Source organism: Gossypium arboreum, chromosome 10 (assembly GCF_025698485.1).
Source record: "Gossypium arboreum isolate Shixiya-1 chromosome 10, ASM2569848v2, whole genome shotgun sequence".
Taxonomy (NCBI): Eukaryota; Viridiplantae; Streptophyta; class Magnoliopsida; order Malvales; family Malvaceae; genus Gossypium; species Gossypium arboreum.
In genome coordinates, this window is record NC_069079.1 from 7048771 (window position 1) to 7074134 (window position 25364).

The following is a 25364-nucleotide window of genomic DNA, read 5'->3' on the forward strand; positions in this document are numbered from 1 at the left end:
GGGACTTAAATCCTAGAACTAAAAGAGAAGAGAGATCGCTTTGGTCTGGGCTTCAAGCCAGATAATAAGCAACGGAGGAAGGAAGTTGAGAAGCGTCAAGAGGGAAGAAAGGCGTGCCTTAATAGAAGAGAAGTGGAGTGGGAGCCGATGACATTCCCTCCAATATCCCAAACCTTTATATCAGGAGGGTTACTTTTAGAAGAAGGTCATCTGATTAATGCTATACACGACAAAGGATCGGAGTAAGGAAACCTTGAGGGCATTCACCCTTACGAACTGGAAGCTCTCTGAACAATTAGACTATGGAGGAACTTCCTGTAGTCTTTAGGAATTTTTCAGAGTAATTCTAGAAACATTCTTGCTACTCTAGAGCCTAGGAGTAATAGGATTTCATTTGTGAAATGGGCTTACAATAATCTATTATTTTTTAATAAAGCATAACTTTTATCAATTTGAACGAGTATTGTTTCATTTTTATCAACCAACATTCCATTAAATTTTAACAATTCTTATGCTTTCATTCATAGCACATAAATAATCATTCTTAAATTCATTCATTCTTTATACTTCACAGATCCCTAGATATTAATGACATGAGCATTGATATTACAAATCCTGATTTCTCTCGTAAGCAAGACATGTGTTTAGAGGAATCACAGGATTTTGAAGATGTCCAGGATTGTGATGTGTCTCTAGATCTTTTGAGGATGGTAAAACAGGAGGAGAAACAAATCATGCCACATGAGAAAGAGGCAGTAGAGAATGTAGCCCTAGAGGAAGGGAAAGAGGTGAAAATTGGCGCGCATATTGCTGATGATATAAGGCAAGGACTGATTGAGTTGTTACGTGAGTTCAAGGATATCTTCGCATAGTCCTATCAAGATATACCAGGGTTAAATACTGATATTGTGGTGCATCATCTTCCAATAAGACAGGATTGTAAACCAGTTCAACAGAAGTTGCAAAGAATGAGACCAGATATCGTATTAAAAATAAAGGATGAAGTCAAGAAACAGTTCGATGCAGGATTCTTACAAGAGGTGAAGTATTCTGAATGGGTAGCTAACATTGTACTAGTTCCTAAGAAGGATGGGAAGGTACGAATGTGTGTTGATTACAGGGATCTGAACAAAGCTAGCCCAAAAGATAATTTCCTTCTGCCTCACGTAGACACTTTGGTAGACAACATAGCGGGATATTCGTTATTCTCCTTCATGGATGGTTTTTCAGGGTACAATCAGATAAAGATGCATCTTGAAGACATGGACAAAACCACCTTCATAACCTTGTGAAGGACTTTCTGTTACAAGGTAATGCCCTTTGGGCTAAAGAATGCAGGGGCAACATACCAAAGGGCTATGGTGACCTTATTTCACGATATGATACATAAGGAAATTGAGGTGTATGTTGATGATATGATTGCCAAATCTCAAACAGAGGAGGAACATATTGAGGTTTTAAAGAAACTATTCTTGAGATTAAGGAAGTTTCAGTTAAAACTTAATCCGGCAAAATGCACTTTCAGAGCCAGGTCGGAGAAGTTACTAGGTTTTGTGGTCAGTGAAAAAGGAATAGAAGTTGATTCAGACAAAGTTAGAGCTATACAATATTTGCCTTCACCGCGTACTCAGAAAGAAGTTTAGGGTTTTCTTGGAAGGTTGAATTATATTGCTCGGTTTATTTCACAATTAATTGAGAAATGTGACCCTATATTTCGCCTCCTTAGAAAACACAACCAAGGTACTTGGGATGAAGAATGCTAGAGTGCTTTCGATAAGGTTAAGAAATACTTGTTAAATGCTCTTGTGTTATCTCCACCTAATCTAGGTAGACCATTAATTCTGTACTTATCAGTGTTTAGCAATTCTATGGGATGTGTGCTTGGCCAACATGACGAGTCGGGAAGAAAGGAGAAGGCGATATACTACCTCAGCAAGAAATTCACAGAGTGTGAGATGAGATATTCGCCAATTGAGAAATTATGCTGTGCTTTAATCTGGGTGACTCGAAGGTTGAGGCAATATATGTTGTATCATACTACTTGGCTTATTTCAAAACTTGATCCTCTGAAGTATATGATGGAGCCAACAGCTTTGAATGGAAGAATGGCGAGGTGGCAAATTCTGCTTTCAGAGTTTGACATAGTTTATGTGAGCCAGAAGGCTATAAAAGGAATTGTGATGGCGGAATTTTTGGCTAGTAGAGTTCTAGAAGACTATGAGCCGTTGAATTTTGATTTCCCAAATGAGGAGTTGATGTATGTAGCAGCTACAGAGGATTATCTTTGGAAGTTGAGCTTTGATGGGGCATCCAATACAGTGGGAAATGGAATTTGGACAGTCTTGGTATCCCCAAATAGTGATTATTATCCATTCACATACAAGTTGGATTTTGATTGCACAAACAATATAGCCGAGTATAAAGCGTGCATCATGGGACTTCGAGCAGCTATAGAGCGAAGAATAAGAACCTTGGAAGTTTATGGAGACTCCGCGTTGGTAATTTACCAGCTTAAAGGTGAATGAGAGATAAGGGATCCTAAATTGATCAATTATCAAAAGGTAGTTTTAGGGTTACTTGAGGAGTTCGATGACATGACTTTCAATTATATCCCACGAGATGAAAACCAGATGGCAGATGCTCTAGCAACCTTGGCTTCAATGATTAAAGTGAATAAAGAGGAGGAGATGAGACCCATTCAGATGAGTATCTTCGAGGCTCCAGCTCACTGTTGTAACATTAAGGAAGAAGAAAAGGATGATAACCCTTGGTATCAGGATATATTACGATATGTGAGAGATCGTAAATACCCAGAACAGGCAACTGAAAATGATAAGCGAACTTTAAGGAGATTAGCCTACGACTACGTTTTGGATGGGGACATCTTGTACAAAATAAGAAATGACCAAGTACTGTTGAGATGTGTTGACGCCGTGGAAGCTAAGTTAATCTTGGAAGAAGTTGACGAGGGTGTTTGTGGGACGCACGCTAATGGTTTCACGATGGCTAGACAAATCATGAGGTTTGGATATTATTGGAAGGGGATTGTATCAACTACGCCAAAAAATGCCATAAATGTCAGATTTATGGAGACAAGATTTATGTACCACCTTCACCTCTACACGTTATGACTTCTCCATAGCCTTTTTCTATGTGGGGCATGGATGTCATTGGGCCAATATCACCAAAAGCTTCAAATGGGCATCGTTTTATTTTTGTGGTTATTGATTACTTCACAAAGTGGGTAGAGGCTGCTTTTTATGCTAATGTTACTAAGTCGGTTGTAAGTCATTTCTTGAAGAAAGAGATTATTTGTTGGTATGGGATGCCTGAAAGGATCATATCAGACAATGCACTGAACTTGAACAACAAAACGATAGCAGAAGTTTGCAGTCAGTTCAGGATTAAGCATCATAACTCTTCGCTGTATCGCCCAAAGATGAATGGGGCAGTGGAAGCTGCTAACAAAAACATCAAGAAGATAGTGGGGGAAATGACTGAAACCTATAGGGACTGGCATGAAAAGTTACCATTTGTACTCTTAGCTTACCGAACGTCTGTCAGAACTTCTACCGGGGCAACTCCTTTCTCGTTGGTTTATGGGATGGAAGCAGTGTTACCCATTGAAGTGGAAATACTGTCTCTTCGAGTCTTATCAGAGATAAAGTTGAATGAAGCTGAATGGATACAATCGCGATATGATCAGTTGAACTTGATTGAGGAAAAGAGGCTAAAGGCCATTCGTCATGGTCAGATGTATCAGAAGTGAATGATGCAAGCTTACAACAAGAAAGTACGACCAAGAGAATTCCACGAGGGGGATCTTATGCTGAAAAAGATCCTCCCTATTCAGAAGGACTTTAGAGGAAAATAGATGCCAAAATAGGAAGAGCCGTATGTCGTGAAGAAGGTCTTCTCTGGGGGTGCATTGATCTTAACGGAAATGGATGGGAAGAGTTTGCCCAATCCAGTGAATTCAGACTCAGTCAAAAAGTACTTTGTTTAAAGGAGAGAAGAATTCAAGGTAAAAACCCGCAAAGAGCGCCTTGAGTTTTCAAAAAAAAAATAGAGAGGCCAAGGTGAAAACCCGCAAAGGGCGCATTGTGACCAAAGGGGTTTTGAGTTGAAAACCCGAAAGGGCAGCTTAAATTTTGAAGAGCACACGGTAATCTTGCTATATCTGATTCAACGAAGAGTGAAACGCGTTGCATATTGGGACATAAACAAAGTTCTTTGGATCTTTTAAACACATGTTGAATTCAAGAAAGTCTTCATGGAGCTGGCATATAAACGCTCAAGCTGCGATATTTAGGGCATCTAACTTTTGTCCTGTTTGCTATCTTTAGATTCTTTTTCTTCTCAAAAATAGGCTTTCAGATTAATTTCCTTTGTATTTTTGACAAATTTATTCAAATCTAATTATTCTCAAGATTAAATTCATCTTCCATTATTCTTAAAGTATGTCGCATTAAAATAATGATAGATGAACTAAATAATTTTCACAAATGAAGTTTTGCTCATTACTCTGGAAATTTCTAGATAATATAAGAAACTAAAACAGAACAATTGTTCGAAGAATTCACGTAAGTGAGGTTTGAAAGAACTCGAAGAAATTCTTTCTTTAGTCCAAAATGATGATTGGACAAATCAAACGATTCGATCCTAAGAGAGGATCATCTTACAGACATTTTTAGTGGGTCATAGCATTTGAAGAATGGTACAAACCCACAGGTTGAATAGGAATGATACTTCGAAAGAAATAAGGATAAACTACGACGAAAGAATGAGTGGTGACGTCTGGAATAGGGGTCATATTCATAAACATTTTGCATTATAATAGGTTTAATTAGGAGCATTTGACTCACTTCGATCATAGCATCCTAATCATTAGGCATGAACTCATACATATTATACAGGTTATGTCCTTCAAGGGACAATGAAGATTAATGCGCCTTAACCCCCTAAGCAGTAGGGTAACAGGCTAAAGCATAGCAGATTTGACCTTCAGGTGTTTACGCTAAAATGGATCCAAGATGATTTAACATCTCTGTATTGTCGGAGAACAAATTGAAGAAACAGATTTGGCATCTCCATATTCGACGGAGAGTAGATCGAAGACATAGTAGATCTAACCTTCGGATGTTTTTATATCGAAGTAGATCCGAGATGATTTGGCATTCTTGCATTGACAAGGAATAGATCGAAGATATAGTAGATTTGGCTTTCACGTGTTTACGCTGAAGCAGATCTAAGATGATTTGGCATCTCTGTACTGTCAGAGAACAAATCGAAGAAACAGATTTGACATCTCCATATTCGACGGAGATCAGATCAAAGACATAGCAGATCTGACCTTCATTAAAACAGATCCAAGATGATTTGGCATCTCTGTATTAGACGGGGAGCAGATCGAAGACACAGCAGATCTGACCTTCATTGAAGCAGATCCAAGATGATTTGGCATCTCTGTATTAGACGGGAAGCAGATCGAAGACACAGCAGATCTGACCTTCATTGAAGCAGATCCAAGATGATTTGGCATCTCTGTATTAAACGGGGAGCAGATCGAAGACATAACAGATTGGACCTTCATTGAAGTAGATCCAAGATGATTTGGCATCTCTGTATTAGACGGGGAGCAGATTGAAGACATAGCAGATCTGACCTTCATGTGTTTACATCGAAGCAAACCTAAGATGACAGATTTGGCATCTCTGTATTAGACGGGGAGAAAATTGGAGATAACAGATTTGGCATCTCTGTATTAGACGGTGAGCAGATTGAAGAAGCAGATTTGGCGTCTTTGTATTAGACGGGGAGCAGATCGAAGATAACAGATTTGGCGTCTCTGTATTAGATGGGGAGCAGATCAAAGATAGCAGATATCACCTTCCTGAGTTGCAGTGAAGCAGATTGAAGCCGTCAAGAGGCCATTTAAAGAAGATCAAGGATCAAGAACTCAAAACTCGGCGAGCCCAGGCAAAATTGGTCTTTTTATAATCTTTGCTCTATTCCTATTACATAGTAATGAGCAAAGAGGGGCAGCTATAGACACTCAATTTTGCCCGGGCCCAGAAATAAGTCCAAAAAAAAATAATAAACCCCCAAAAAAAACGAAGACCAAGTTCAGTCCAGAATTACAAATATAATTTGGCCCGATCGGAATGGCCCATTACTTGAAAAGATTTAAGGTCCATCTACAAGCTTGACTCATACGGAAATATAATCTTCAATGATATGCAATCTTAGATATGATATGCAATCTTAGATATGATACAATCTTAGATATGATTGCAATCTTAGATATGATATGCAATCTTAGAAGATATGATTTTGTAATCTTAGAGATTTAATTTGTAGATACATTTTAATCTTAACCGTTGATGTAATTGATCTGTACCATTGGATTTGAAGAGGTTCAACTATAAATAGAGGCCTCTCCCTTTATTGTAAACACACTGGAGTTTTAGGAAACAATAAAAATTTTTTAGAGCTTTCACTTAAATTTCTCTCCCTCTTACGTTCTTATTTTCTACGGTTGGTTCTTATTTTATTCTTTGTTCATCTTCGTTTTTCAACCCTTTTTATTTTGATTTAATCCATGTTTCCTTGATTTTTTGATATATTTTAATTTTTTAATAATTTTTTTAGTATTACTCTTAGTAAATTATTTTTAAAATTTTATTCAAATCATTATTTTAAAAAATATATATATATTTCATTTAATTGTCATATTTTATCCAAAATTTTTCTAAAATGAGGCAATGTTTTTCGTATTTACGAATTCAGGAAATAGTGCCCTAACATGCTGGGTTGCGATTTTCCGTTTGTCTAAATGCCTAAAGTATCCTTCTAAATAGATATTGTAAATCACGAGATAATTTCAGATACGAGAGTTTAAGAATATCGTGTCCTATCATGCTGGATGTGATGTTTGTATTTTTTCGGAGCTAAGGAATCTCGATTTTTCAACTTAAATAATTCCGGTTTTAAAAAAGGGATCCTGTTTTTAAATCCTTTCAAATTTTTGACATTAAGACAGAAAACTATTCAATTTGGTACCAATTTTGGGCATTGCGAGGGTGCTAATCCTTCCTCGTACGTAACCGACTTCCGAACCTGCTTTCTTAATTTTCGTAGACCAAAATGTTTTATAAGGTGATCCAATCACACCTAAAAAGGTTGGTGGCGACTCCCGTTTTCGTTTTTCAAAAGTCGATCCCCATTTTTCAAACATCCCTTTAAAAAATGGTTTCGACATGAAGTAGGCTGCTTCTCTGGCTCCCTTGTAGCGAAATTATGACGTTTGTGTAACACCCCTACCCGTATCCGTCATCGGAACAGGGTACGAGGCATTATTTGAGCTTATCGAATCATTATTAATTAGGGGAAAAAGTAAAACAAATTAAACATGTAATATTTAACAAATTCGTATAACATGGTAATTAACTTACCGCTTCTCTATATTCAACATAATTATGCAAAGCATAATTATTTGAATTGATCATGAGCACTAATACCTATTCTTATCACATTGTTAGTCACATAATTCATATAAATATCAAGAAACATGTATGGGCTCAACTTTCATTAAATTTCTCATATGCATATACTTTTACACATCATTTATTCGCATAACTTATAACAATCATATCTATGTATTTTAAATACGCTTTCATAACAATTTTACTTGATTTCAAACTATCTCACATTGGAGCTTCACCCATCAAATCATTTGAAATACTATCTTTATACAAATAGTACACTTGAGTTGCATAATTCTATAATTATGAACGAACACATCTATAAAATATATTCCATGTTCATATATCGTAGTCTCATGTCTCTATATATCAAATATATAACCATCATTTTCTTATGTTTCAGATAAATAAATATAACCATACATAAGCATGCCATTCACTATTTCTTCCTGTCTATCACAATTTTAAATGACAAATTCATGTGAATGAGCTCAATAATAACCATGACAATACTTACCACATTCTTTCACACATATTCCACTTATAACATATTTTTTTTTATATTTGGCTTGGCATTTACTAAGCAATATCGGATATTCATTTATTAGGCAATATCAAATATTCAAATTATTCTTTAACATGTATAAGATTTAATTCAAACACGAATTTATACATTTTTCATTTCAACAAAGTTTAACATTTACCAAATATAATCGAGCATGTGATCAATTTATGCATTAGTCACTCACATATTTTCCTCCTCCTCCTCTCCATTCCACATCCTTAATGTATATAACACACTTGTAAGTAACATTATCTATAATTTTTACTATTTACCTATATGAATATTCAAGCTGTTCATCTGTGTCATAGTCACTAAATTATTTTTATCTTGAGCTACAGAACTCCAAATTAAGATCTGCTAATTTTACCTGAAACTAGACTCATGTATATTCTTACCATAAAATTTTCAGAATTTTTGGTTTAACCAATAAGTACAGTTTATTCTTTAAATTCACCCTTGTTCTGCTGTCTGACAATTCCAACACTTTTTCAGTAAAAATTAATTATCTCCTCGTACGGGATTTGAATAATGTTCTTGTTTGTTTCAATTGAAAATATACTCATTCAGGATTCTAAAAATATAAATTTAAGCCACTAATTATTTTTATTCAATTTTTTATGATTTTCCAAAGTTAGAACATGGGAACCCAAAATTATTCTGACCTTGTCTCATAAAATTTATTATATCTCATGATTTACAATTCCATTGCTTACATTGTTTCATCTATAAGAAACTATACTCAATAAGCTTTAATTTCATATTTTATTCATCCTCTAGTTCTATTTCTAAAATTTTTGGTAATTTTTCAAAGTTAGTCTACTGCTGCTGTCCAAAACAGTTTTAATGCAAAATATTGATTTCTATTTTACCCCAAATTTCATAGTTCATACAATTCAGTCCTTTCTCAATTAACCCCTCAATTGAGCTAATTTTTTCACAATTAATACTTTAGTCTATCATTTTAAACTACTTCAGAACCCCTAGAAATCAAAACTTTAGCACTAGACCTTAATTCCAAACTCTTTCATAATTAGGTCCAAAAATCAATTTCCATCAATTTTACTTGATAAAATCATCATATATCAAAATTAAAGATTCAATTCTATATTTATTCATCATATGCTTCCAGCACTCATCCATAGAAACTTTAAAAATTAGCCATGGAATCAAAAACTAATGACATATTAAGTTGGGCCCAATTGTAAAAGTCCAAAATATTAGAAATTTCAAGGAGAAAGCAAGAATTAAACTTACATGAAGCTAGAGTATGAAAACCAACTTGAACCCTCTTCCATGGCTATTTTTCAGCTGATGAAAATGAAGAGAAATGAAGAGAATTCTAGATATTCCAATTTGGTCCTATTTTTATTTAGCTAATTTTTGCAATTTTTCAATTTTGCCCTTATTTCACCCATTTCCTGATTTTTCTCAGCTATTGCCGCCCAAAATATCTTCTTTGGGCTTATTTTCACTTTAGGTCCTTCCTCATTTGATAATTAAGTTATTTAATCCTTCTAGCAACTTTTACACCTTTTTCAATTTAGTCATTTTTTTTAATTAATCACCCAAACGTCAAAATTTTATAATAAAATTTTAATACTACCTTATTGACATTCCATAAATATTTATAAAAATATTTATGGCTCGGTTTATAACACCGAGATCTCGATACTTTTTTTCTCAATTTCTTAACCAAATAAATCTTTATAAAACACAATTTATTATTTCAAAAATCTTTTAAAAGCTACATTTGGCTCATAAATATTAAATAATATAATCTATGAGTTCATTTTTCGGATTTGGTTCATTTTTTGGATTTGGTGGTCTCGAACCACTATTTCCGACATCGCTGAAATTTGGGCTATTATAGTTGGTGAAAGACCCTATTACTGTGAGCAATCTGTATACTTGGAGGAACAAAATAATACGCAGTAGGGGTGCCGACAAGCAAACCCATAGAATCTAAACAATACTCGTCTAGATGATCCATAATATATGCACATGTAAAGGAGAAAAAATCGACTTCGGCGGGAAAAGTTGGGAGATTAAATTTGTAATATATAGCTCAAGTATGTGAGGTAGATTAAGTACGAGAGGTAGATTAAAGCATAAAACACCATGAAAATTTTGTGCAAACCAATATACTAAATTAAGCTTATATCCAGAATGCATACACCACAGGAAGAATAACTCTGTCTTGGTTAAAACAGAATATGAATCATTTCGGCCTGAATAATTGAAAACTAAAAACCGATGAATATATCTTAAAATTGGTTCATGCACTGACAAATCCTTAGAGGTTTTAGGACTGTAATGACGATTCCTAGATTGAGTTAAAACAGAATAAGCATCATTAGCATCGAAAATACTTGGTATATCCAATAAAGCAATATGGTATGAATTAGTTTGAGCATCTTTAGGGTTAGCGAAACCCACGATGATGTTAAAATCTAAAATCAACATCCTAAGATCTCTACCAAGTAATCACAAACAGACAATATCCTGAGTTTCAACAGTTCGCAATGCATTAATATTAAAGCTAAATGTTGCATAGAACTCATAGACTAGTTCATAATACGCAATACATGAAATATCTGCAAATGGACTCCAACCAATAACATCAAAATTGTTCAATACAACATCACGTATATTAAGCATATCAAGAGTGTAAAGATCAATTTTCTTACAGACCGGGAGTGGCCGTTGTAACACCCCCAACCCGTATCCCTCACCGGAACCGGGTTATAGAGTATTATCGGAGTTTACAGATCAAGCAGACAGAAATTTCAAACAATTCATATCATCAAAACAAGTCATCAAAGCATCATTTTAATCCAAATTATAAACATACCAAATCCAAATCAATTTGCCTAGTTCATGAGCACTTAAACATAAAATTAAATTCACATGCACCTATCTAAATTTAGTTCAATTTACCATGCCATAATATGGCTTCAAAAAAAAACACAAATTTATATGTATAAAACCAATCAAAATTATACTTATAACTTTATTGACAATCAAACCACAAAATAACTATTATTTAGACACCCTAGGTACATGCCGACACAAAGGATAAACATCACCACATTTGAGTTCGGTATCGTTGTTGAATGTTGAATCTATGATCAAAATTAAGTACCTAACTTGTGCACAGGAAACAAAACCATACGCTGAGTAAAACTCAATGGTATTTCTATAATTCGAATATTTAAAGACAAAATAATATAATAGGCACAATTAAATATTAAACACAATTGAATGTTTAAAATTTACATTTATTTATACAATAGCATTAACCATTCAATACTCAAATCATAAATACATCAATTTATACCATACTCAATTCTCATTATTTGCCATAAAATAGTTTCTCACAATATAATACACATTTCACTTAAATAATAATAATGTTCATACCATGTCCAATTCATGAATATATAATTCATGTGTCTCAATCCATATTTCAATTTACAGTCCCATTTTCATTTCACATATAATATCATCAAACATCAATCATAGTGTCATTTCATTTAATTACCCCTATTAACACGACTTGGACTCGGACGGATACACGGATCCAACCAAAATACACCAGTTTGGCATCCAGTGCCTTATCGGATAATTCGAAGTAATAATTTGACACACAGTGTCTCATCCGCTAAAACAAAGTAAATTGGCACCCAATGCCTCATCAAATTAATCCGAAGTAAAAAATTGACACCTAGTGTCTTATCGACTCGAGGTCGAAGAATCCCTGAACTCTTCCAATCCTATGGCATGCCATCTATATCCGACTCAGCCCAATATAGTTAATAGGGTTTAATTTCACTTTTCAAATACAACCAATATTCATTTCAATTCAAATAACCAATATATTCAATATATATATACCAATTCAATCAATATAAATTCAATAAATTCATCACATACTAAATCAATCTATTTCAATTGCAAAACACAATAATTTTCACCTCAACACTTACCATAAACATTAAATCAAAATACAACAATTAATAATTTGATTCGGATTATAGAAATACAAACTAGAAATTTCGAGCTATTCCTTTTCGACTTTATCTTTCCCCTTTTTAGTCGAGGATTCTAGTACGACATTAGCTACGGAATTAAAACAATTAAAATTCATTAATACAATACAATTCAATTTCACATTGAATATTTTCAATTTTTATTCAACATTTGTCTAAATTTCAATTTAGTCCCTAATCCGAGACTAACTTTATTTCTTCACAATTAATTCTATATTTTCATTCAATTTTCACTTTAAACTAGATTTAAGTCTCTAATTTCACATAAATTCCTTAATTTCAATTTTTTCTCAATTTAGTTCCTATTACACAAATTTTACTATTTGTTCTACAATTTAATCATTTTCATTTCTAGCTTAAAAATCTATCGATTTAGTCCCTAGTACTAAAATTATTTAACATAGATAATACTTAAAAAACTCAATAATTTTTAGAATTTTGACATGGGTGGGGTAGTATTTAACACTGAGATTCTAAAAACATAAAAATTACAAGAAAAAGGGATTAAATTGACTAACCAATTGAATTTAGAACTTTTGAAACCCTAAGGCCTTCATCTGTTTCTTTTTCCTTTTTCTTTTTTTTTTCGTTTTGCTTTTCTGTATCGTTTCTACCTTTCTATTTCTTTTCTTTCTTTATTTTGTTTGTTTTATTATTATTATAATATATATAATATATATACTTATATACTAAGTACACTTATTTTAATATAATATATATTAAATTCACGTATATATAATTTATGCCTGCCTCACCTAAACAACAATGACATAATTGATTATTTAGTCCCTTTTAGTTTTTCTTTAATCTATAATCCAACTTTTACTCTATATGCAATTTAGTCATTATACCTAATTATTTTTAATTTATGCAAATTCACCTAACCAAAATCTAATTAACTATACAACTAACTTCGTAAATATTTATTATAAATATTTATGAATCTAATTTACGGAATAGAGTCCCGAGAATGCAACTTTTTTTAATTTGGATGCAAGTTTTTTTAATTTGGTCTTTTTAATTAATTAACTAGCGAAACGTTAAAATTTTTCAACGAAACTTTAATACCGCCTTAATGACACTCCGTAAATATTTATAAAAATATTTACAGCGGAGTTTATAAAAACAAGGTCCCGACACCTCATTTTCTAAAACTACTTGAATTTAATAAATCACTTATATAACATAAATTATCAAATCAAAAACCTTTTTTAAAAAATCACATTTGACTCCTAAATATTAAATAATAATATTTACGACTTACTCGTCAAATTTGGTGGCCTCAAAACTATTGTTTCCGACACCACTAAAAAACGGGTTGTTACAGCCATTTTCAAATGTCATCGTATCTTGCACGATGCTCTATAGTTGCAAATTTCAGGGACCCTCGAAGTCGTACTTCTATCGGTATAATGTAGGTACAGCCTCGCTTATTACGTTGACCGTCTCGAGGTGGTTGAACATTTTTTTCAGGCGAGCCAAGTGGTGGGCTTGAATTTTCAAGCAACTTTAGTACTACTATGTGGAGATGATATAGTTCATGTAAATGATGGTCAAATTTAATTATGATTTTATCCTTTTTAATGTAAAAAAAATTACAATTACACTATAATTTAGGAGGAAAATGTAGCAACCAGGATGACAGAAAATCCAAATGGCGAATCCCAATTCGACGGATCTATTTTAGTAGGATAGAGCAGATATTAATTTTTTAGGAAATGAGCATTCAACCCGAAACCGGTGAATTCCAATTTAATCAAGTTTACAATTCATATATTAATGTGTGATTTGGTTAAAGTGCAATAATATAAGAAAAATACTTATTTATTATATTAAAAAATGAAATGTAAAAAATAATTAATATAATTTTAAATTAAAAATTAAGTAAAAAATCTTATGAAACATTTTTTAAATAATTTTTATTAAAATAAATTATAGAAGTAATTTAATATTACCAATTGAATTACTGATATACTTAAAATGTACATTAAAAATAATACTTTTACCAAACCAAATATAATATAAATATAAATTTTCTCATTATTTAATAAAAGTCAATTTCGGGGCTGACAAAGAAGATATTCTTTATAAATAGTAGGTTTTGAGTCAGTGTCTTGAGGAAAAACATCCTAAATTATTACCAAAATACCCATGTATATCATCATTATTTTACCTAGGGTTTATTTCTTTCAACTTTTGTGGGCTCTCATTATCAGTGTTAGTAAACATCTTTCTATCCCTACTGCTATTCCTATTTCTATTCTTATTCCTATTGTAACTTGGGGAAGGTTTACTTTATTTATTTATAAACCTTTAAATATTTTGTTATTTTATTCATTAATATGGTTCATGTGCATGCATCAAATATTAACTTTTTTATTATTATAAAAGAATAGGTGGAAGTGAGGCTTTTTACTTAATAAAAAATAAAATTAATAACTGAAATAATATGCTCATAAAATTATTTACCAAAATGATATAGTTTTACTTGGTACCACCTCTCAAATTGGTGACATCGAACTTAAATATAATGATATAAAGAATTCAAGTACCTGATATGCAATTTTTCTATTTTGAGTGGATTTTGAAAAAAAAAGTGAAAGGGTGCCTCTGACAATGTGGCAGCACCAAACTTTAAATGTGGCTAATTGTCTTGTAAGCTCTCATTATTTATTATTTTCTTTTTATTCCCCTTCAACTCACTATATTATGTATAAACAAGCCTTTAAATTATGATTTTTACTCATAAAATCCTTTTATTTTAATATTGAAGTAAAAGGGATTTTAACTACAAAAATAGGTTAATGATTTGCTTAAACACAATATAATGAGTTGAAGGAGAATAAAAATAAAATAATAAATAAGGAGAGCTTACAAGGTGATTAACCACATTTAATGTTTAGTGCCGTCACACTGTCCAGTGACACCCTTTTATTTTCTTTCAGCAGCCACTCAAAATAGAAAATTTGCATATCAAGTCCTTAAATACTTTAGATCATTACATTTCAATCAAGTGCGGTCAATTTAACAGGCGGCACCAGTAAAACCATACCATTTTGATAAATAATTTGATGTGCATACTATTTTGGTTATTTTTTTTATTTTTTTTGTCTTATTTAAATAAAAAAAATCCTAAAAGTGAAGATGTACAAAGTTTTCATAATTCATCGTAAGCAAACTTATTTGTGTATATATATATATATATATAAAGAAAAAGCAAGATTCCAACCTAAATCTCAAAGAGAGAAGAAAACAAACATCAATTAATTGCTAAGGTACAATCATTTTTCTTAATGTCTTTTACTTTGTGTCATTTCATGCAATAAATTTGTGCTTTTGAAACTAGGATTTGTTAATGATTTGTTTTCATTAAATTATTATTGTAATCTGGGCATACTATAAAATTCAAAGAGATATGCAACCTTTTCAATTGGAATTACGTGTTCGATATGAATCGGCTGTGAATATGACGACAGAGATACGACCCCACTCTTAGCAAAGACTAATGAAAAGCAGTTTTATATGTTGTCCTCTCGATAGTCTGTCTCATCAACTTCATGTTTAACTCGATTATTTAATGTGGATTGATTTCAACCAAGAAAATATTTCTTTTCAGTAATTTGCCTGCATAGTTTTTTTCTTTTTTTTTTTGAAAAGTGTTCATATTTATTGTCGTTATTCCTATTCGATGAGCAAAAAAAAAAAAAAATGGGTTGTAAAAATTCACTCTTCTTTTCATGGTTTAACTCCAATTATATATCTTCTTTTTCTCTTTGAGGTGATGTTTTGATTCTTCAAGTATTTGTATAGCTTTAGAGTTCCAGTTCTGTTAACCTAAACCGGTCTTGGTTTTCATGGCTTCAACACCGAAAATGAACTTTTTTTATCATTTGGAATCAAAATGTTTGGCTGTTGTACGTAGAGAGATGTATTATAGTATATATTCACACTTCATTAATTTCCTACCATTACTATTTCACCTAAATTTGGCTGCTAATAGGTAACGAATATTGCAGCTGTGTATAAAATATTGAGCAGACAAAGATTTATATAGTAGTATTTTTATTCATTGACCGTCTTAATTGCCAATTGGTTTATGCAAGACATGTGATGTACAATTGACTGATGGATACACTGAATTTATGAAATTATGAAGAAAAAACAAATTTGTGGACGAAAATCTGATATCGGAAGGGAAATAATTATGTATTTCAAATATCATATGAATGTAAATATTCTTTTATTATCTCCTTATGGCCGTGTCTGTACAAATTGTGTAGTGTACATGTGGAAGCAGTCTACTAAACGAAAGCGGCCAAAAAACCAATCAACGAACACCAAAATAAGAGGCAATAAATCGGTGGAGCGTGGGAGTTTCTTTGATGGCATCTTGTATGGAATAGCTGAAGTGAATGAGAGAAGCGTTTGTTTCACTTTATCCACTCAAGTGTTTTTGGCAAAACTCATTCAACTCTGAACTATTGTACAATGTGATTTGCCGAAAGCTTCACATTGAATCTTCAACTATTCCGACTATGGCTTCCTTCAGGACCTTACTTGGTACACCCTTATTTGCTCGTTTTCGTTCACCTGTTTGATTAATACTTTTTCATCTCGCATGAATATATATCGCGTTTTATGTGATTTTGATTAAGATGTTCTTAAAACCATCAGTGATTATTGAAAAGACAAGTGTAAGGCAACGTAATGGACCACTCGAATCCTTTTGTAATGCACACAATATGTTTGTAATCTATATCAGTGTCTTCCTGTTGGACTGACTTTTGTTATTATGCTAATTCTAAATCTTGTGATGGATATGCAGGGGGGTTCACTTTAATTTGTGAAGGGAAACTTGATTTTGGTTCTTTTTGCATTCAACGAACCATCATAGATGTCATAAACCTGGTGTTCCTCTTTGTTTTCTATCTACTTTTGTTTGTATGTTCGGTAAGAAAACTGCAACGTAGTGTTGTTAACAAAAGGGATAGGATCTCCATTGTTGTTTCCATCTGTTGTGCTCTTATTAGTATATTGTATCTTAGTGTTGGTTTATGGAATCTAATAGCAAGAATTGGTGAATTTAATGGCTTGATCTGGTTGATTGAGCTTGTTAGAGGATTAATTTGGATTTCGTTATCAGTTTCATTGCTTGTTCATACATCACAACCAGTGAAAATTTTCATCTCCGCGTGGTGGGTGTCGTTCGCATTATTGGTTTCGGTTCTTCATATTGAAATTTTATTTAGAACACACCGGATTGAAATATTCGACGTTCTTCCATGGCCTGTGAACATCTTGATGCTGTTTTGTGCTTTTAGAAACTTCATTGATTTGACTAAGGAACATGAGAGTCTTTCAGAACCTCTATTAGAGGAAAAGGAAGAAAAATACCAGATAGAAGTTTGTGAGGCCAATTTCTTTAGCAAACTGTCATTTTCTTGGATTAATCCTTTGCTTTCCAGGGGTTATTTGAGACCCTTAGCTCTTGAAGACATCCCTTCTATTAGTGCAGAAGATGAATCCAGTTTGGCATACCAAAAGTTTGCTTATGTATGGGAGACACTAATAAGGGAGAAAAGCTCAATTGATAGGCGAAACTTGGTTCTTCGGGCCATAACAAAAGTGTACTTTAAGGAAAATATAATTATAGCAGTTTGTGCAATTCTTAGGACGATTTCTGTTGTAGCACTTCCATTATTGCTCTATGCTTTTGTAAATTATTCGAACCAGGAAGAGGAAAACCTGCAAAAGGGTCTTGTTTTACTAGGATTCCTTATTGTTTTGAAGGTTGTCGAGTCATTGTCGCAGAGGTATTGGTATTATGCTTCGAGGAGGTCTGGAATGAGGATGCGATCGGCATTAATGGTGGCAGTCTATCAGAAGCAGCTGAAGCTTTCGAGTTTGGGAAGGCGGAGACATTCGACTGGGGAAATTGTGAATTACATAGCAGTAGATGCCTATAGAATGGGGGAGTTTCCATGGTGGTTTCATTCAACTTGGAGTCTTGTGTTGCAGCTTTTCATGTCTATGGGAGTGCTTTTCTCAGTTGTTGGTCTCGGTGCTATACCCGGTATAGTCCCTCTTGTCATATGTGGATTCCTTAATATGCCATTTGCGAAGATCATACAAAAATGCCAATCTGAAGTCATGATCTCACAAGATGAGAGATTGAGAGCCATTTCTGAGATCTTAAACAGCATGAAGATCATCAAGTTGCAGTCCTGGGAGGATAAATTCAAGAGCTTGATCGAGTCCTTACGTGGCAAGGAGTTCAAATGGCTTTCTAAACAGCAGTTTTTGAGGCCTTATGGTACTATCTTGTATTGGATCTCTCCAACTATTGTTTCTTCAGTTGTCTTCTTGGGATGTGCTCTATTTGGGAGTGCCCCATTGAATGCTGGAACCATTTTTACAGTTCTTGCAACTCTAAGAAGCATGGCAGAACCTGTTAGAATGTTACCCGAGGCACTTTCGATTCTTATACAAGTCAAAGTTTCTTTTGACAGAATCAACACTTTTCTTCTTGATGACGAACTCAGGAATGATGAAGTAAGGAGATTTCCCCTGCAGAATTCTGATAAAAGTGTGACAGTAGAAGCAGGAAATTTCAGTTGGGTTCCTGAAATTGCAATTCCAACACTTAGAAATGTGGATTTGGAAATAAAAAGAGGGCAGAAGATAGCTGTTTGTGGACCGGTAGGGGCTGGAAAATCCTCAATCTTGTATGCAATGCTGGGAGAGATACCGACACTTTCAGGAACGGTGAGTTGCAAAAAAAGTATTCCTACATGCACACGCATTAAGCATTATGTCTTCTTGTCACTGATTATAGTTCTTTTTCCCTTAATGCTTGTTTTAGGTTAGCGTGTTTGGATCCATTGCCTATGTTTCTCAAGTTTCATGGATCCAGAGTGGGACAATTCGTGACAACATACTCTATGGAAAGCCGATGGATGCAGACAAATATGACAAGGCCATTAACGCTTGTGCTCTGGATAAAGATATCAATAGTTTTGATCATGGTGATCTCACGGAAATAGGTCAAAGAGGGATTAACATGAGTGGAGGGCAGAAGCAAAGGATTCAACTCGCTCGAGCGATCTATAATGATGCCGACATCTATCTTCTTGATGACCCTTTCAGTGCTGTTGATGCACTTACAGCTTCTATTTTGTTCAATGTGAGAAAGCCCCATTTCAGTATAGAACTCTGGTGTATAATACTATTATTTATTTTCTTTGCAGTATGATAAAAGTTAGCTTTTTATGATTGCAGGATTGTGTTATGACTGCTCTAGCGAAGAAAACTGTTGTCCTGGTAACTCATCAAGTGGAGTTTCTCTCAGAAGTTGATAGAATTTTGGTAAACACCAAGTTCGAATTTATGTTCATAATTTATTTATCCATCCATGTGTTTTTCTGGTTCGTCAGAAGGATAATTTCTCCCCTTTTTTTCCTTAGGTTATGGATGGTGGACAAATTACTCAATCAGGAAGCTATGAAAAGCTACTGATGGCTGGGACAGCATTTGAGCAGCTTGTGAATGCTCATAGAGATTCCGTAACAGCATTAGGTTCTTTGAATGGTCAAGGTGAAGGAGAATCAAGAGGGATAGCTCCCTTGATGTTTAACGGATGTTCTCCAACTAAACAGAACAGTGAAGGGGAGATCTCGGTGAAGGGTCCGCCTGGAATACAATTAACACAAGATGAAGAAGTGGAGATCGGCGATGTTGGATGGAAGCCATTCATGGATTATGTTTCTATCTCAAAAGGATCCGTTTATCTTTCTTTAAGCATTTTAACTCAGCTTACCTTTGTTGTTCTTCAGGCCACTTCGACCTATTGGCTGGCATTTTCCATTCAAATTCCTAACATGACCAACAGCATGTTGATAGGAGTTTACACCGGAGTTGCCACCCTTAGTGCAGTTTTTGTGTTTTTTAGATCCCATTATGCTGCTCACCTAGGTTTAAAAGCTTCTAAAGCCTTCCACTCTGGTCTCACCAATGCCATTTTCAAAGCTCCAATGCTTTTTTTCGATTCTACTCCTGTTGGCAGGATTCAAACCCGAGTAAGATCAAATTTACCAATAAGCAAGGAGTTCTTTTTTTTATCTTTTTTTTTTTTTTTTTGCTTGGCAATGAGCTAGGAGTTAATGTAATGTTTCACGTACCGTTTGAGTCTTTTCCCAAGATACTAAAACATGTTTTATTTAAACTCTTGCAGGCTTCATCAGATATGAGTATTCTTGATTTCGACATTCCATTTGCCTTTGTGTTTGTGGCAGCCGGTGTAACTGAAGTCTTAACAACAGTCGGAATCATGGCCTTTATTACATGGCAAGTTCTCATTGTCGCGATTCTTGCTATGGTAGCAGTAAAGTACATTCAGGTGGATGCATTTTCTTTTCACTTGATTTGCTCAAATCTCATTTGCAACCAAGTTGAAAGGGCTAATATCTTTGGTCATCATACTGCAGGGATATTATATGTCCTCTGCAAGGGAGCTCATAAGAATTAATGGAACGACTAAAGCTCCCGTTATGAATTATGCAGCCGAGACATCACTTGGAGTGGTCACCATAAGAGCTTTTAACATGGTGGATAGGTTCTTTAGAAATAACCTGAAGCTTGTTGACACAGATGCCACACTTTTCTTTCTTTCTAATGCAGCCATGGAATGGCTAGTTCTACGGATTGAAACACTTCAAAACCTTACTCTATTCACTGCTGCATTTTTCCTGCTTCTGCTTCCCAAAAACCAAGTCACACCCGGTATATTATAATTTGTACTGAACAATCTTCTTGACATGTAGAGAATGTTCAAGTCCATTAATCTCGAAAATTTCTAACTGCAGGGCTTGTTGGGCTCTCTCTTTCCTACGCTTTATCACTGACCGTTACGCAAATTTTTGCATCCCGTTGGTACTGCAGCTTATGGAACTATATGATTTCGGTTGAAAGGATAAAACAATTCATGCACATACCTGAAGAACCTCCAGCGATTATAGAAGACAACAGGCCCCCATCTTCATGGCCTTCTAAGGGTAGGATTGAATTGCAAGAACTGAAGGTAAATTAAGGAATCTAAACTGGAAAATGGTTTGAAGGGTGCTGAAAGTGTGATGAACTTGTTATCTTTGAACCAAATCTATGTCTTAATTCATGTTATTTGATTCAATGCTTTGTTTAGATAAGATATCGCTCGAATGCTCCTTCAGTTCTCAAAGGAATCACTTGCACTTTCCAAGAAGGGAACAGAGTAGGAGTTGTTGGACGGACTGGAAGTGGAAAAACTACGCTCATAAGCGCCTTGTTTCGCCTAGTAGAGCCTGCAAGCGGGAAAATTCTTATAGATGGACTTGATATATGCTCTATGGGACTGAAAGATTTGAGAATGAAGCTTAGCATCATTCCTCAAGAGCCAACTCTATTTAGAGGCAGCATTCGAACTAACTTAGACCCCCTAGGCCTCTATTCAGATGATGAAATATGGAAGGTGAACCAACTAATCATGAATAATAACATAAAAAAATTTCCAAAAATGAGCTTTTGGAACTTACCCTTGTATTCCCGTGGCAGGCTTTGGAGAAGTGTCAACTTAAAACAACAATCAGTGCGCTGCCAAACAAGCTAGATTCATCTGGTGAGTTGAATTTTAGTGACTATGTACTAAATTCCTTGTGATAGACTATCTTTTCTCGGCTAACTGGATCAAACATGGTTGTTCTGCCAATGTTGTTGGATTAACAGTGAGTGATGAAGGTGAGAATTGGAGTGTGGGGCAGCGACAACTCTTTTGCCTTGGAAGAGTTCTCTTGAAACGGAACCGAATCCTAGTGCTGGATGAAGCCACTGCTTCCATAGACTCTGCAACCGATGCCATTTTGCAAAGAATTATCAGAGAAGAGTTCTCAAATTGCACCGTCATAACAGTGGCTCATAGAGTTCCAACTGTTATAGACAGTGACATGGTCATGGTCCTCTCCTATGGTAAAGCTCTTCTTTCCTAATACTAATATCAATCAAATTATCCAAGTTATAATCACATTACTGCAGCATGCATTTCAGATCCCTGCAACTCTTTCTCATATTACGAGACTGCAACCAATAAAATATATCCAATGTTGACTGATTATTATATGTGCAGGTAAATTGCTGGAATATGATGAGCCTTCAAACCTTTTGGCAACAAACTCTTCCTTTTCTAAGCTAGTAGCTGAATATTGGTCAAGTTGCAGGAGAAATTCATATCAAAATTTTAGCAGTTATCAATGACTAGAACAAATATTGGCATGAAAATGAGATCAAACATTTAGTGTTATTATCTTGAATAGAAAGTTTCCGAAGACTTCCAAATTCCAAGAGTTGTTCTTATTGATCTATGGGAAGGTAGAGAATGAATGATAATTTGTAGGGATTCAAGCTCTTTTTACCCATTATTTCCGTATGAATAAAGGAAAACTATAATAAGTTTCTCATATATACTCGTATATATTAATCATTTTATACAATGATGGAGAAATGTTTTTAAACTCGTAAATAGGTCAAAGTTCTATGATTTTACCGATCCCATTTATAAAATCTAAAACACTCATTTCTGAGTAATTATCGTAATGCACTTCGAGCAAACTACTAGCTCAATTTCCATATCCTTTTTAACAAACATTATTTCCCAAATCAATGAATTTAGTTGTGAAGAGAATATATAATTGCAAACAGTGCTTAGAGTAGTGCCACGAGCAATGTTACTGGGTGTAGAACTGTGATATAACAAAGATTAACACAGGCATGTTTATACAGTTCAGTTTTGTTAATTCTACTCACCGGTTTATTAATTTCATTTTTTTATCTAAAGATTTAAATTACTCTTCTCTAAGTTTTACATATTTAACAATCTCACTTTTACTTCTATAATTTTAAATCATTTTTCTCTAAATTTTATCACTCTCCTTCAAGTTTTCCTCCCCTAAAAGTTACTGGTTTAACAACCTTACTTTTACCCTTAAAAATCTAAATACCTAAAAATTGTCCAACCTAAAAGAGTTCCCTCCACCCTTAAAATAGTTTAACCTAGAAATCTATATCACTCTTCCCTAAGTTTTTGCCTAAAAACATGGTAAACCAAGTGGCTCACCTATTTATTTATAAAAATTGTTGGGTTTTGAATCACAAACAAGATCAAAAGAACTAAAATTTGTGTTGAAAGAAGAAAACAGAAGCAAGTAACCCGGATGAAGAAAAGATTAGCTTCATTACTTGAATAAGCAATATGCTATATACATAAGTAGTCCGGATTACATTTGTTGGGTTTTTTAGCAAAAACAAAGAAGAAAAGAAAAATGGATGCAAAGGAGAGCTTGAAAATTGAAAAATCCAAACTTATTTTCTTCTTGAGTTACATGACAGTTTTCTAATTCATAACTGCTCCCACTAATACATGACTAAAGCTTAGCTAGAATTACACACAAAATGTAGTTGACATCACAGCCATTACATCAAATAATCAACAACTACTACTAACTTGAAGTACAAAGTACAAAAGAACTAAATCAAGTTACAAACAAAATATTGTTGCTGCACTGGTTTGGCTTCCATGTTGCTTCCATGCTAGTCTGATGTTGCATTGCAGGCCAAAGTTTAACACTCCTCCTTGGACTGTATGCAACAAACACCAATCCTTCTTCTCAAAGCATCAAATCGTGTGGCACCTAGTGACTTTGTTAGAATATCAGCAAACTGATTTTCTGAGTTACAATGAACTAGATTCACTTCCCTCAATTGTTCAGCCTCTCGAACAAAATGAAATTTAATCTTAAAATGTTTAGTTTTGCCGTGAAAAATAGGATTTTTTGCTATGGCAACTGCTGGCTGATTATCAACTCTGATTTCAGTAGCTTCAGTTTACTCTTCATTCAAATCACACAGCAACTTCCTCAGCCAAATGGCTTGATTAACAGCTGCAGTAACTGCAATGTATTCTGCTTCTGCTGTCGATTGAGCAACAGTTTTTTGTTTCTTTCAACTCCAACAAAACACCTCTGAGCCAAGAGTAAAAAAGTATCCAGATGTGCTCTTCATATCATCAATAGACCCTGCCCAATCACTATCAAAATACCTTGTCAGCTTGAGCTCTTTTGCCTTCTCAAACTTCACTCCATAATTCAAAGTCCCCTTCACATATCTGAGAACTCTATTTGCTGCTTTAAAGTGAACAACATTGCAGCAATGCATAAATCTGGACAGGAGACTAACAGCAAACATTATATCAGACTTAGTAGTTGTTAAGTAAAGCAAACAACCTACCAGGCTTCTGTATTCCTTCTCATCAACTTTCTCATGATTCCCATTGCTGGTCAACTTTTCACCTTGAGCCACTGGTGTGCTAACAATTTTGCAGTTTCACATACAAAATTTGTTTAGAATCTTCAAAGCAAAGGCCTGCTGACTTATGAAGATAGCTTGGTCTGTCTGAATTACTTCCATGCCAAGAAAATATGTCATTTCCCCCAAGTCAATCATCTCAAAAACATTCTGCATTTGTATTTTGAACTCATCAATCAGCTCTTCCTTGCTTCCAGTTACTAGTAAGTCATCCACATAAAGTGTAGGTTCACTAACACTTTTCTTGAACCCGAGCCTAAACAAGTGTGTATCAACTCTGTCATACCCTTGGTGTTTGCTTCAGACCAAACAAGGCCTTTTTCAGCTTATAGACCTTGTTCTCTTCATTAGGAACTTTGAACCCCTCTCGTTGTTCAATGAAGATCTCTTCCTTGAGGAAGCCATTCAGAAAAGCAGACTTGATATCCAGCTGATGCACTCTCCAACCCTTTTGAATTGCTAAGGCAACCAAAAGCTTTATTGTGTCTAGCCTTGCAACAAGTGCAAATGTAACACCCCCAACCCGTATCCATTGCCGGAATAGGGTACGAGGCATTATCGGAGTTTACTGAACATTTTCAGATAATTTTGAGTCATTTATTATTCATGTTTTGAAAATAACCATAACGTTTCTCTATTGGGCCCTTGAAGCCCCAAACATACATTAAAAACCAACCGGAATTAAATCGGGATCATAAAAAAATTTCGCAAAATCTTAAATTATATTTTCATCTAAGTAGTTACCATTTCAATGCTCCTTATAATTAAACATGTTACCATTCAATCAATAGCTTGGCATTTGTCTAAGAGTCATACAACAACATTGTTAGTATACTTGCACATACTTCATATAAATTCAACAATGATATACCTATTTTC

At 34.2% G+C, this 25364-nt stretch overlaps 1 protein-coding gene across 3 annotated transcripts; it reads left to right on the plus strand.

The window, feature by feature from the left end:
- Positions 1-15244: 15244 nt before the first annotated feature.
- Positions 15245-22584, plus strand: LOC108489673 (ABC transporter C family member 8-like). 3 transcript variants are annotated; one of them, XM_017794363.2, is made up of 13 exons: positions 15245-15373; positions 16379-16658; positions 16924-18863; positions 18961-19281; positions 19377-19463; positions 19562-20173; positions 20329-20493; positions 20582-20876; positions 20960-21174; positions 21295-21600; positions 21684-21747; positions 21855-22094; positions 22252-22584. In XM_017794363.2, the coding sequence occupies exons 2-13, from the start codon at positions 16511-16513 to the stop codon at positions 22377-22379; spliced, it is 4521 nt and encodes a 1506-aa protein (XP_017649852.1). In that variant the 5' UTR covers positions 15245-15373; positions 16379-16510; the 3' UTR covers positions 22380-22584. The 3 variants fall into 3 exon arrangements, with proteins under 3 accessions (XP_017649852.1, XP_017649853.1, XP_052876376.1); XM_017794364.2 differs by lacking the exon at positions 15245-15373 and having other exon boundaries at positions 15923-16658; positions 16924-17048; positions 17889-18863; XM_053020416.1 differs by lacking the exon at positions 15245-15373 and having other exon boundaries at positions 15924-16658; positions 17889-18863.
- The last annotated feature ends 2780 nt before the right edge of the window (positions 22585-25364 follow it).

Bases quoted from the DNA above. Each gene is read 5' to 3' on its own strand.
- LOC108489673 (XM_017794363.2), top strand. From the start codon at position 16,511: ATGAGAGAAGCGTTTGTTTCACTTTATCCACTCAAGTGTTTTTGGCAA. The intron at 19,282-19,376 runs GTGAGAAAGCCC...TTATGATTGCAG, and splicing joins CAGCTTCTATTTTGTTCAAT to GATTGTGTTATGACTGCTCT. The intron at 20,494-20,581 runs GTGGATGCATTT...ATCATACTGCAG, and splicing joins TAGCAGTAAAGTACATTCAG to GGATATTATATGTCCTCTGC.